Consider the following 13,902-nt stretch of genomic DNA (forward strand, 5'->3'; position numbering starts at 1 on the left):
TCTTTTCCACACAGCACCCACTTTCCCCTACCCTCACCCCAGTTTGAGTTATACCTGGACCCTCCCTAGAAAGAAAAAAATTAGTCAGGGACTCAAGAGCCGACTGCTTGCATGTGGATCCCAGCACTGCCACTTACTGGTTGTATAACCTTAACCTCTTTGTGCCTTAGTTTTCTCATCTTTAAAATGGGAATAATAGTAGTACCTACCTCATAGGACTGTTGAGATGATTGAATGAGTGATTAGTGCAGTGCTTCGCACATGACAAGCTCTATATGCATTTACTGTTATTAATCAATACGTTATTGGGCACTTACTAAATGCCAGGCACTATTATTCATGCTGGGCATCCAGCAGTGAAGAAGAAAGATAAAGACCCTGCCCTCGTGTGGTTTGAACTGTCATTCTAGTGGGCAGTCACTACATAAGTGACAGTAACTATGTCAGTGGGTACCTGAATAATATCAGATAAGGATAACTAATTTGAAGAACATAAAATAGTTTGAATGGGTGTGGAGACCTATTTTAGCCACAGTGGTCAGAGTAAAGCTGTCTTAGAAGATAACTTGGAAGCTGACACTGAAAATCAGAAGAGAGCAGCTGGGGGTGAGGGTAACTAGCTTTCCAAGGCAGAGAGCTGGCCTCTCTTCCAGAAATAACTGAACTTATGTTGCTAAGACTGGAGAATAGGACCATCTGGAAGATGAACCACATGATTTACTCTCTTAACTGTACTCGCATGAAGGGCTGAACCCTTGAGGTGCGTTACCGAGAAGACTGAGTTCTCAGGCAGCCCGGTGCCATGTGACGTCAGTTACATCAACAAATTCTTCCTCTGTGGCTCTACTCCTTACACTCCACTCAAGAGCCACCATTTAGGCAGTGTAGCTCACAAAGGGACAGACAGTCCATGGTCCACCGTGCAGCAGATGATCTAGCACCGCTGTCAGCATGGCAAATGGACTCAGAACATGCCACTGCTGTCACATCAGGCCAGGCAGGCCCGGGATGGAAAAGAAAATCAAATAGTTCTCATCCCTCATGAAAGAAAAATACTAAAAATAAAAATCTACACCATGAAAACTGGCAAATATAAAAAATGGCAGCTATGACACGGAAAATGACAATTTTAGAGCAATTAGAAACGAAAGGCAAAGTGCCATTAAAGTTAAGGCAATGTTATTAAAAGATGTGTTAATTTTCAGTTAAATTTTCTATGAAAGACCAATTAGTTTAAAAGGCTTGACAGCATTAACTGTGAAACATAAGCTCTGGTAATTATACTTCAAAAGAATGAAAAAAGGAAGATGCTTCAGCGTGTTGGAGACCCAGGCACAGAGGGGCCTCCGTGGGCAGGCTAGATGGCGCTGCGGGCTCAGATTTCCCTGGTGTAATCTGCTGCTCCTTTCCCCAGCATTTCTGGGTTTCCTCAATGTCTGATATTCTGTCTACTTTACAGAATCTGAGAATCCCCAAAGTTTAGAGGCTAAGGGGGTCACACATGTGATCTGGGCCAGCTCTCTGATATTAGAGCTGAGAATGCAGAGGCACAGGGAGAAAGGGATTTTCTAAATTGGTTGCACTGTTAGCTGGTTGTTCTTTTTATAAACAATCCTTTATTGAGTATTTGTTGTGCATTAGAATTACACAAACTATCTCATTTAACACTATCCTGTAATCTGGGTTTTGTTTTGTTTTGTTTTAATCCCTGTTATATGGATGAGGAGTCCGAGACCTAGAAAAGTTGGGCAACTTTCCTATTGTCATAGCTATTGAAAGGCAAAGCAGGGATTTTAAACTACAGCAGCTGAAGTCTGAAGTCTGTACATAGATCCAGGGGTGCCATGTTGCCATACTTAGATGATAGGCTGCCCTGACCAGATGTGGAACCCTGACCTTAGCACTGGGAAGAGGGACTCCCATATTCCTTAGACTACACAGGTCTCTGGATCCCAGGCACTGAGAAGGACCCTGGAGAACTCCGTTCTCTTAAACTCCCCAACAAACATGTGACACTGGAACAGCCATTGCAAAGTCCTCTAGCCAAAGCATCCCTGAAGACTAGTCCTGCCAGGGTTGGAGGTTCTATGTGAGACTCCCTCACAAGGCTTCTAGCACAGGCATAGTGAACATGGGCTATGGTAGGGCACAGAAAAGACTAGCAGTACAAAAGCGTAGGAGGCAAAGGATCACACCTACATATTACAGAATTCTGTGTTTCTTCAATCTAGTGTTTCCATTAACCCAGAAAAGAATTGTGCCTTCTGGGTCAGGTGAGTTGTAGAGAGGTTTATTCTAGCTGCCACATCCTGCACAGGAATAGTCTTTGATGATTGGCATTTGACGTCCTAGCACCTGGTTTGCCCCCATGATGCTGAAACAGTCACTTCCTAGGCAGAAAGCACTAGATGTGATATTTAATTGCAGACTGCTCTGTACTCTGTGAGTGGTACCCTGGCCCCATAATGAAATGTGTGCCCTCCAAAATGGCTGACTGGACATCCTTTTTCAGGGGAAGCATTGTCTTTCCACTGAGTTGCTCAGATCACAAAGAGACCTTGAAACATGCTCGGAGCATACCCATATGCAGTGCTCAAAGTACTTCCCTGCAGCTGAATATTGGGGCATCAAAATGGGAGCAAGAGTGCTCTGCTAACAGACGTCATTATTCTCTGCCACAGCAGGTACTGTGGCCCAAAGCACTGCTCCTTGATGCCTGCATGAAAAAAGAGAAAGGAGAGAGATCTGGGATATAGTCCCAGCTCAGGGGGCAGAGAATTGTGTTCAGTGTCATGAGTGGTTCCAGAATTTTTCAGGGACCTGTAAAATGCTCTGACCCACCCTGAAATTTTACCCCTTGGTGAGCAATTTTGAAAGTGACACACTCTTGGAGTAGCGTACAATTTCAGTCCAAACCAAGATCCAGGGATTAGTAGGTGCTCAATAAATGTCAGCGACTGATTGATCGAAAAGATTATGCTGTTTCAGTGTAACTGATTTCAACACAGAAGGGGAAACATGTTAAGGTCAAATCCTAAAGATCTGACGAAACAATAGCCTTTCATGATGACCTTCCTGACTTACCGTTGCAGAGCAGAACTTAGAGTGTTCTTTGTTTAAGAACCACTGACTGTGTTTTCCTTAGACAATGTATTCATGTTCAGTTGGAAAATTTTGAAAGCTCAGATATATATAAAGAAGAAAATTTAAACAAACCATATTCCCAACACCCAAAGATCAGCATGGTTAGTATTTTGGTATATTTCCTTCCAGATGGGTAGATAAATATGGAATCACCCAGTTTTATATCTTGGTTTTTTTTCTTTTCAGAGTTAGTATTTTTCTCAGAGTATTTAATCATGTCATATTCTTGGGTATCACTGCAAGACCTCCATAGGACTTCCTGAAACTCAGACATATGGTTGTTCCAGAATCTATTTAAACATTATCTATTGTGGGGCATGTCAGTTTTTAATTTTTTTATTTTAACAATAATTAACCCTGTGATAAGTATTACTGTACGTAAATCTTTGAGCAAGAAGCAACTTCTTATCTTGAGGTAAGCTTACTGGGCTTTTAACAAATGTGAACATGTTTAAAGCTCTTGGTAGACATTGCCAGATTATCCCCCAGAAACAATTGTACCAGTTGCACTACCATCACTGGTGTGTAAATGCCATCTCTTGCACTTTAGCGGGCACTGATTATCATTTTCCTTAGGGGGCCCTTTAATTGTGTTATGGTAGTTCTGAAGTACACATAATTTCAATTTGTGTGTATAACCATGTAAATGAATATTTTCTTTTGTGAATTCTTCTATAGTTTTTATGCCTAAAAAGTGCTTGCTAAACAAGAGAACTCATCAGGCATCCTGAGATTGGTTAAATATTCAGCTATATTTTCATCAGGTTGTTTGTGGCTATATTTTTTGCCTTTAACTGTTTTATAGCATTTACCTCCTTCTCCCCTCCCAACTTTGAGATATAATTGACTTATAACATTATGTAAGTTTAAGGTGTGCAATGTTATATGTATATATTGTGAAATGATTACAACAGTAAGGTTCGTTAATCCATCACCTTACCAGCAATTTTTTGTTGTCATTGTTGCTGAGAACTTTAAAAGTCTACTCTCTTAAGCAGTTTTCAGATATTCAATATGGTATTGTTAAGTGTGGGCACTATGTTATAGTACGTTATGTCCCCAGAATTTATTAATTATATAACTGCAGTTTATATCCTATGACCACCTTCACTCATTTCCCCAACCTGCACCTCCTGCCCCTGGCAACAACCAATCTGTTCTCTGTTTCTGTAAGATCCATTTTGTTTAGATTTCACATATAAGTGAGAGTATACAATATCTGTATTTCTCCGACTTGTTTCACTTAGCTTAATGCTCTCAGAATTCATCCGTGTTGTTGCAGATGGAAAGATTTCCTTCTTTTTATGGCTAAATATTATTCCATTGTATATATACCACATTTTCTTTATCCATTCATCTCTCACTGGATACTTAGGTTGTTTCCATGTCTTAGCTATTGTAAATAATGCCACAGTGAACGTGGGGTACAAAAGATATCTATCACTTTGAGATAGTTACTTCATTTCCTTTGGATATATATCCAGAAGTGGAATTGCCAGATCATATGGTAGCTATCTATGTTTGTAATTTTTCGAGGCGCCACCATACTGTTTTCCATAGTGGCTGTATCAATTTACATTCCCATTAGCAGCATACAAAGGTTTCCTTTTCTCCACATCCTCACCAACGCTTGTTATTTCTTGTCTTTTTGACACTAGTCATTCTAACAGGTGTGAGATGATATCTCACTGTGGTTTTGATTTGCATTTCCCTGATGATTAGTGATGTTGAGCATCTTTTAAGGCAGTGGTCCCCAACCTTTTTGGCACCAGAGACCGGTTTCGTGGAGGACAGTTTTTCCACAGATGGGGGCGGGGGGGGTGGGGTGGAGGGATGGTTCACGCGGTAACGTGAGCTATGGGGAGCGGCAGATGAAGCTTCGCTCGCTTGCCCGCCACTCACCTCCTGCTGTGCGACTCGGTTCCTAACAGGCTGCAGAGGGGTACTGGTCCACGGCCCGGGGGTTGGGGACCCCTGTTTTAACGTAACTGTTGGCCATTTGAATATCTTCTTTGGAAAAATGTCTATTCAGTTCCTTTGCCCATTTTTTAATCAAATTTTGGGGATTTTTTTGCTACTGAGTTGTATAAATTCCATTTACTGCCTTTTTTAGAAATTTAGAATAAATATATTTTCATAGTAGAAAATATATAAAATAAATAAAATTATAGGAAAAGATGAAAATCAGTCAGAATTCTATTACCAGGAATTAATCGCCATGTAAAATTTGGGGGTACTAAATACATAATATTTTTACATAACTATAACATAATACTACTAAGTATTTAGTATTTATATAATACTAAATATTTTTACATAACTATAACTATATCTGTGGGGGTCTGCACTTTTAACATGAGTTTTAGATCATAGTGATTTTTGGATCCTGCTTTTTGAATATTTTAATGTTATGTCATATAACATAACATGCTCTGAAAGCATAATATTAATATCTGTACAATGTAAGTCACATAAGTGTATCATTATTTATTTAATCATTACCATATTGTTGAAAAAAATTTTTTTCCAGATAACCAATTTCCCCTAAATCATTTGTTGAGTAAACATCCCTTCTCCATGGTGCATTATGCTTTCCTTATCATATTAAGAAACAAAACAGCAAACTTTTTTGTAAAGGGCCAGATGGTGAATATTTTAGGCTTTTGAGAGCCATACAGACTCTGTTGAAACTACTCAATTCTGCCATTTTAGCACAAAAGCTGAAAGCATTTTAGTAAAGCATTTTAGTAAACAAGTGGGCATGTCTGGGTCTCAATAAAACTTTATTTTAAAAAACCAAACAGGTGGCAGTAAGGATTTGGCCCAAGGCCCTGATTTTCAATCCATTCTAGTTGATCTTCTAATTTTTAATATTGCCTACAATGTTTAGTTATAAAATCTTTAATATTTATTATAATACCTCAGAGGACAATTTCATAAACTGTTTCCAGAGGAAATTTAGCATAATTTTATCAAGCTTAAAAACATATCAACTCACTAAACTCACTAAATATCCTCTTGCTATTTCATTAATTGATGCTTTATTATTTCATCCTTCTGTTTTTCTAAGATAAAAAAGAACAACAAAAAATTCTTTTAATACTTAGAATTATTTGCTGAAATGCTTTCATATTTAATAATAAAAGCATTTAAGGCTCTGAATTTGTCTCTGTAGCTTTGGCCTCAATCCATGACATTTTTATATGTCATTTTCAAATAATCTTTAATTTTTAATACTCTGTATTCTGAGTTTGATTTCCATCTTCACCCACAGTTATTTAGGATACTTTTTAAAAAAAACTTGGAAGTGTTGGGATATTTACTTTTGTACCTACTACTCTATTTATTTTTTAAATATAGATGATACAGCTTATACTTTATTATATATATTGAGATTTTATACTTTGGGCCATTGATCATACTTTGTAATTATTGTTTGGAAGCTATCTAAAATGTTACGAAGTTTAGCACAAATCTACTAAATACCCTTATTACATCCTTCATTTCCTTGTATTTCAGTCTCTGAGCTGTGAAAACAAGAAACACAATGATATTTCACATATCAATTTTACATATGACTCTCAGTCCATGTTTAATTTGCTATAATGGCTAATTAGTTTTGCTGTTCATATTCCAGTTATAATATTTTCTCCACAAATATGTTATATATTTATTGTAATTTTTAATTATGAACATAGAGTTAAGTCACTTAACGTAATATTTAAAATTTTTCCCTTTAAATATACTTTTCTTTGCCTGTTTTGTTTTGTTTTTTCCTCTTTATCTCTGAGACACCAGAGTTTGATGTTGGTTTTTGAACAAGTTTGAGAATCTTTGCCCTTTTATCAAATCATTTAGCTCATTTATGTTTAGTTATATAACCTACAATGCTAAAATTTTGCATTATGCTTTATGATTCTATAATTGTGTCTTTTATTATCTGTCTTTGGGTACATGGTCTATATTTTGTATGCTTCTTTTCTCTAGTGATGTGAAAATTATACATTCTATTTTTAACTCTAGTTAGTGGTTACCAGACACTCTGTAAATATACTTGAAACTGTATTTTCTTAGTATTATTATCTAGAAAAATGTAGTAGCTCTTGATTCCTCCCTTTATAAGATCAGGGAATTTACATGTCTTAACTTTCATCCTCTTTCTCCTACCTCATTTTTCTGACTTTTAAAAATAATTTAATATTACTGTTTTAATAGATAATTTTATGTCATATTTTTTCTTTCAAGAATTACTTTTGACATTTGCCTTCAGTTTTGTAGTAATATATCCTTTATTAACTTCCATGTTTTAATATATTTCACCAGTATTTTTAAACAAAATTTGCTCATTTTTTAATTTTTAAAAGTTTAAAAAGATCTTGAAGGAAGATGATTTTGTTTCCAAGTATTTTTTAAATGAAGTAAATCCATAAATGCTTAGGTACCTAGAGATAAAAAATATTTCTGTTGATTTCACAAATGATCAACAGTTTAGCTATGTGTAGAATTCTTGGAATAAATGTGTCCTTTCAAAACTCAATTGATATAGCTCTTTCCTAGATAAGTCTCTGGCTTACCTGATCTAGTACATTTTTTTTTTTCCTTACAGCATTGTGTTAGGTCACTTTTTTCCTTTACTATTTTAAATTCAAATGTTCATCTAGTACAGGTCTAGGTGTTGGCTGCATTCACTCGGTGAACCATCTTCATCCTCATCTTCAGTTCATTCTTCAGCTCAGGACAGGTTGTATTCATTTGTTTCCTTGCTTGCTTGCTCATTTTTACCTGTTTGAATTTTGTTTACAACTTTCATTTGTGAACACTTGCTATTTATCAATTTGACCTCTGTTGTCTTTCCTCAACTAGCATTCTCATTAAAAAAAAAAGAAAGAAAGAAAGAAAGAAAGGGAAAGGAAGGAAGGAAATCTCTATACATTTCTCTATGTAGTTGTTCAGGTGATTTTCTTAGTTTTAATTCCACATTTTTGTGTGTGTGTATGTGTGATTTTCAGTTCTACAGCTTACTGCTTTTTTTATTGTGATAGGAACACTTAATATGTGATCTACCCATTTAGCACATTTTTCAGTGTACAATACAGTATTTTTAATTACTGCTTCTTAACAGATAAAAATCTGGCCATTACAAGCTTAGTTACCTTTTAACTCTTTTTTAAAAACACCTTTATTGAGCTTCGTTAACATCATGCAATTCACCCATTTAAAGTGTACAAGTCAATGATTTCGACTATAATCGCAGATACATACAGCCATCACCACAGTAGATTTTAGAACATTTTCATTGGCTCAAAAAGAAACTCCATATCCTTAGCTATCCCCACTACCCCTCTGTCTCCTTCCCCCCAGCCCTAAGCAACATTAATCTACTGCCTATCTTTATAGATTTGCCTCTTCTGGACATTTTAGATAAGTGGAATCATATAATATGTAGTCTTTTGTGACTGGCTTCTTTTACTTAGCATAATGTTTGGAAGGTTCATCCATGTTGGAGCATGTATTAGTACTCCATACCTTTTTATGGCCTAATGATCATGCATGGATATAACACATCTTGTTTGTGCATTCATTAGGTGATGGACATTTGGATTATTTCTACCTTTTCGCTATTATGAATAATGCTGCTATAAACATCCATGTACAAGTTTTCATATGGACATATTTTTTCATTTCTCTTGGGTATATACATAGGAGCAGAATTACTGGGTTATATGGTAACTTGTTTAACCATATGAGGAACTGCCAAACTGTTTCCCTAAGTGGCTGTATCATTTTATATTCCCACCAGCATTGTGTTAGGGTTCTAATTTCTCCACATCCTCACCAACTCTTGTTATGATCTTTCTTTTTTATTTTAGCCATCCTAGTGGGTGTGAAGAGGTATCTTATTGAGGTTTTGATTTGCATTTCCCTGATGACTAGTGATGTTAAGCATCTTTTCATTTGTTTGTTTAACATTTGTATATCTTTTTCAGAGAAATGTTTATTCAAGTATTTTGCCCACTTTTAAATTTGAGTCACTTTTCTTTATGGTCTTGTGTTGCAAGATTTTTTAATATATATTTGGATACTAGACCCTTATGGGATATACGGTTTGCAAATATTTTCTCTCACTCTGTAGGGTTTCTTTTCACTTTCTGGATAGTGTACTTTGTGCACAATTCTCTATTTTGATGAACTTTAATTTACATATATTTTTTCTTTTGTTGCCTATGCTTTGGGTGTCATATTTAAGAATCAGTTTTCAAATCAAAGTTCATAATGATTTACCTTTATGTTTTTTTCTAAGTGTTTTACAGTTTTACCTTTTATATTTAGGTCTTTGATCCATTTTGAATTAATTTTTGTATATGGTGTGAGGTAGGGGTCCAAATTTATTCTTCTGAATGTGGATACCCAGTTGTGGTAGCAACATTTGTTTAAGAGACTATATTCTTTCTCTGTAGAATGGTCTTGGCACCTTTGTTGAAAATCAGTTGATACAAAGTGTATGAGTTTATTTCTGGACTCTCAATTTGATTCCCATAGTCCATGTCTATCCTTATGGCAATACCATACTCTCTTGATTATAGTAGCTTTGTAGTATATTTTTAAATCAGGAAGTGTGAGTCCTCCAACTTTGTTTTTCCTTTTCAGGATGGTGTGGTTATTTGGGTGTGCTTGTAATTTCACATGAATTTTAAAATCAGTTTTTCCATTTCTGTAAAAATGGTCTTTGGGGTTTTGATAGCGATTGCATTGAATCTGTAGATTGTTTGGGGGAGTATTGCCATCTTAAGAATGCTAAGTCTTCCAGTCCATGAAGTTGAGATGTCTTTCCATTTATTTAGATTTTCTTTAATTTATTTCAACTATATTTTGTAGTTTCCAGTGTACCAATCTTGAACCTCCTAAATTTATTCCTAAGTATTCCATTCTTTGTGAAACTATTATAATGATAATTGTTTTAATTTAATTGTCTTAATTTCTTTCTTATATTGTTCATTGCAAGTACATAGATACACAGATGATTTTTGTGTATTGTTTTTTGTATCCTGCAACCTTGCTGAACTCATTTATTACCTATAATATCATTTTAGTGGATTCTTTAGGATTTTCTATTTACAAGATCATGTCTTCTGTGGATAGAGATAGTTTTACATCTTCCTTTTTGATATGGATAACTTTATTTCTTTCTAGCTCTGGCTAAGACCTCTAGTGCTATGTTGAATAGAAGCAGTGAGAGTTGGCTTCCTGGTCTTGTTCTTGATCTAAAGAGAAGGCGTCCAGCCTTTCACCAATAAATCTGACGTTAGCTGTGGGTTTTTAATATATGCCCTTTATCAGGTTGAGGAAATTCCCTTTCACTCCTGGTTTGTTGAGTGTGTTTATCATGAAAAAACATTGGATTCTTTTTAACCATTTTTTTTATTGCGTCCACTTTAACTTCAATATCTTACATTTAAAAATAATTGAATAAGTTGTATGAAGTCAGCTTTCTTACCATCTGATCTTTTACTTGTTATAGATACTCTATATTTTTTTAAAATTGATTTTGATTCTAAAACAAATGCTTCCTAAATTTTTCTTTTACGTCTTCCAGTAACTATTTAACCAATCAAAAGAATGCTTTTCCTTTATATCTTAAATGCTGTCGCTCCCTTTTAAAAAATATTTATATTGGCTCGCTCTTTCTCTCTGTACATTGGAGCAAGGAGAGGTCTGTTTTTCAGTGTACGAGGTCGTGAATGTTCTGCCATCCACATTTCGTGCCAGTGGACTCCTCCCTGGGTGTTGATCTAGAAGGATAATTATAGCACGAAGGCCTCTGTCACAGTTCTGTGTCCAGCACTCCTTCATTTAATGTGCTGCAGAGCTGGGGTCGGGGGGTGGTCTTCTGCTTCTGATGATGGGCTGTTGGACTATAGGGAAGGGGATTTACCTCTGAAGACTTTGGGAAATGTTTTTACATGTGCCCTGAACCAGCCTCCATGAGAGTTCACCTGTGGTGGCCAGTCCTGTGGAGGCTGTCACAGTCCAGGATGCAGTCCCCCTTGACCCTCACTGGGCCTTTGCTCAGTCTAAATGGGGTCTTGTCATGGAGGCAGCCTGAGAAGTGCAGATTCAAGGGTAAAATGAATGGCCTTGGTTTGCACCACCCCCCTCTCCCTGCCACCACCAACCCACCAAAAAAAGCCAGAAAAGATTTTTTAAAAGGGAAGATTGGGAATGGGTTGACCGGTCCTCTCCTCAACAAAGGCCTGAGTCTCTGATATCAGGCAGGAAAGTATTTCTCTGTGCTTCCTGTGCGTGAAGCACTTTTCTAAGTGCCTCACACGTCTTGGCTCTATAGTCCTTATAACCACTCTATTATATTTTACAGTTCATGACACTGAGGCACAAAAATGAGAAATCACTTTCCAAAGTCACGCAGCTACTAAGTGGTGAGGTCAGCGTTAAACCTCCAGCCTGCCTCTCCCCCCTTAACCGCAACAGCAACATTTCCTCCCTTACTTGTTCTTGTTCTGCTTCTCTGCCCCAGGGCATATCTGAGCTCTGGTAGATGATACATTCTCCTTAGGGTCTGACTGGTTCTGACTCACACTCCTAGTTTCCTTTGCTATTGAAATTTTGTATCACTTTGGGTATTTTTGTGAGTACTTCAGTGAGGAAAGTGATTCCAGCCTGGCTGGCAGCTATCATCTTAACTCAGAAGTCCTCATGGAATTCTTTGCATATAAACTTGATCTTAATGACAGTGCTTATTTTACGGATGAGAAAATCAAAGCCCGGAATGATTAGGCAACCTCCCCCAAGACATAGGACTAGTGATGGCCAAGCAGGAGAGAACTCATCCTTACCCCACTAGATTTTTGCCAGGTGAACTGTCCAAAAAACTGCTGAAGTTAAAATGCAGCTGTCTTGCCTAACCTGCTCCCAAAGGTCCATCCATCCTCAAAAGCCTCAGGCAAACTTTGGCTTGATATTATTTAGCCTGTTTGATTTCTTCTTACACTGGAAAATGGAAAACAGACCCTTAACTGAGATTTTTCTCAAATTAGGCTGTGTGACAAATGTCTTTTTGAGCTCTTTTATTTGACATCCTATTAATTTTTTAAAGCTCCCATTGTCTTGTTCCTGACAGACCTGTTATGTTTCAGATGTGAGACAAATGTACACGTGTAGAGGGAAACTTCTTTAATAAGCTATATTCACCTCAGACCACTGAGGTTACGTGAAAGCAAAAACACCAGGGGATCCATCTTGTCATAAATTGATCTGGCATATTTAATTGACAGAGACTTCGGGTTTAGCCTGTTATCAAAGCATGTGATAAAATTGTTGAACGTGTGGCCTTAATGATGCTCTCGGCATCTTGTTCCAACTGAGAGAGAAGTTCTGCCATTGTTGGAAGAGGCAGCTTCCTGGCACATGGGTTACAGGAGCTCAGAGGCCGTCCTGCCTGGGTCAGGCCGCATTTTCTTACACACACCCAAGGTCCCTGAGCAAGCAGGAGAGGAAGCCATAGTTACATCCCAATTAGCACCGATTATGATAAACACCAACCATTTCGACGTTAGCCCTTAAATAAAAATCCCCTGACTCAGTTTTTAAAAGTCAGGCTCTCGTGGCAGAACCAAGTAGGAGAGAAAAGAATTGAATAATTGGAGGCTGCTGTCTTTTCACTTCCCACATAAAATTATTTGAAGAGACAGGCCAGAACTTTAAACAGGAGAGATCAAGGAAAGTTGTAATTTGAATGTCGGTTGTCATGACTTTAGGATGTTTGCTTAAAGGAACACCCCCCTTCTCTTCCCAGACATACTTCAATGACAACATCCTCACCCTGATACGGACCCTGGTGACCGGAGGAGCCACGCCGGAGCTGGAGGCTCTGATTGCCGAGGAGAATGCGCTGCGCGGGGGCTACAGCACCCCCCAGACGCTGGCCAATAGGGACCGCTGCCGCGTGGCCCAGTTAGCACTGCTGGACGGGCCCTTTGCGGACCTGGGGGTGAGTTCAGGGGACAGAGGGCACCTGATCTGGCTGTTCAGGGAACGGCGGGATCCAACTGTGTCAGACAGTGACAAGCCAGGTCTCTGCCTTTGCTACTTTCTACAGGAAAAGAGCTGTAAGAGGTGATGCTTATGGCTTACTGCGTAGCAGGCACTGGGCTTTACATGTATTCATTCATTTTAATCCCCATGGTGACCCTTTGACGTAGGTTCTCTTATCAGACGCTTTAAGGAAACGGGCTCAGAGAGACTTAGGACTGGCCCTATACGAAATTTGCACTAGGGATCCTGGCTTCAGAGCCTGTGGGCTAACTGACTCCCCTCAGGTACCTTCTGCCACAGATGGGAGGCATCGGGGGTGGGGGGCGGGATCCAAATGCAGCCAAGGCTGGGAGCCTTTCTACAGGTCTTAGCATGACTCAGGGCTACTTAACCCCAACTGCACATTAGTAGGTCTGCCAGAGTGCCTGAACCAGGCTGGTATGTGCAACCCAAAGGGAGACATCGGTCGCCTCTGCAGCAGCGGGGGCATGGGGGAGAGTGAATGGGTCCAGCCTCAGAATTAGGTGACCTCGGTCTGGAATTAGAGACATTAAAGAATCCACATGAGATGCTGTTGGTTTGGCCAGCGGGTCTACGTGCACATACTAAGCTATGGTGTTCTGAAAACCACCAGTGCTGGGGTCATGCCCAGAATCCTGGGGGCTGAGTACAGCCGTCAGTGGTTTTTAAAAGCTCCTCGTGGGCTGT

General features: G+C 38.3%; 1 protein-coding gene across 12 annotated transcripts in view; it reads left to right on the forward strand.

Moving 5' to 3' along the window:
• Window positions 1–13,902, forward strand: part of KCNMA1 (potassium calcium-activated channel subfamily M alpha 1) — a 751,400-nt gene that overhangs the window by 718,219 nt on the left and 19,279 nt on the right. For all 12 annotated transcript variants that reach the window (XR_014253611.1, XM_082425676.1, XM_082425678.1 and 9 more), the window contains one exon: window positions 12,956–13,150. Coding sequence is in view for 11 of the 12 variants with exons in the window: in XM_082425676.1 (XP_082281802.1) it covers window positions 12,956–13,150 (195 nt within the window). In the remaining variant the exon portion in view is untranslated. The remainder of the gene's footprint in view (window positions 1–12,955; window positions 13,151–13,902) is intronic.

The sequence above is a fragment of the Balaenoptera physalus genome, assembly GCF_965194825.1.
Source record: "Balaenoptera physalus genome assembly, chromosome: 14".
Lineage (NCBI taxonomy): Eukaryota > Metazoa > Chordata > Mammalia > Artiodactyla > Balaenopteridae > Balaenoptera > Balaenoptera physalus.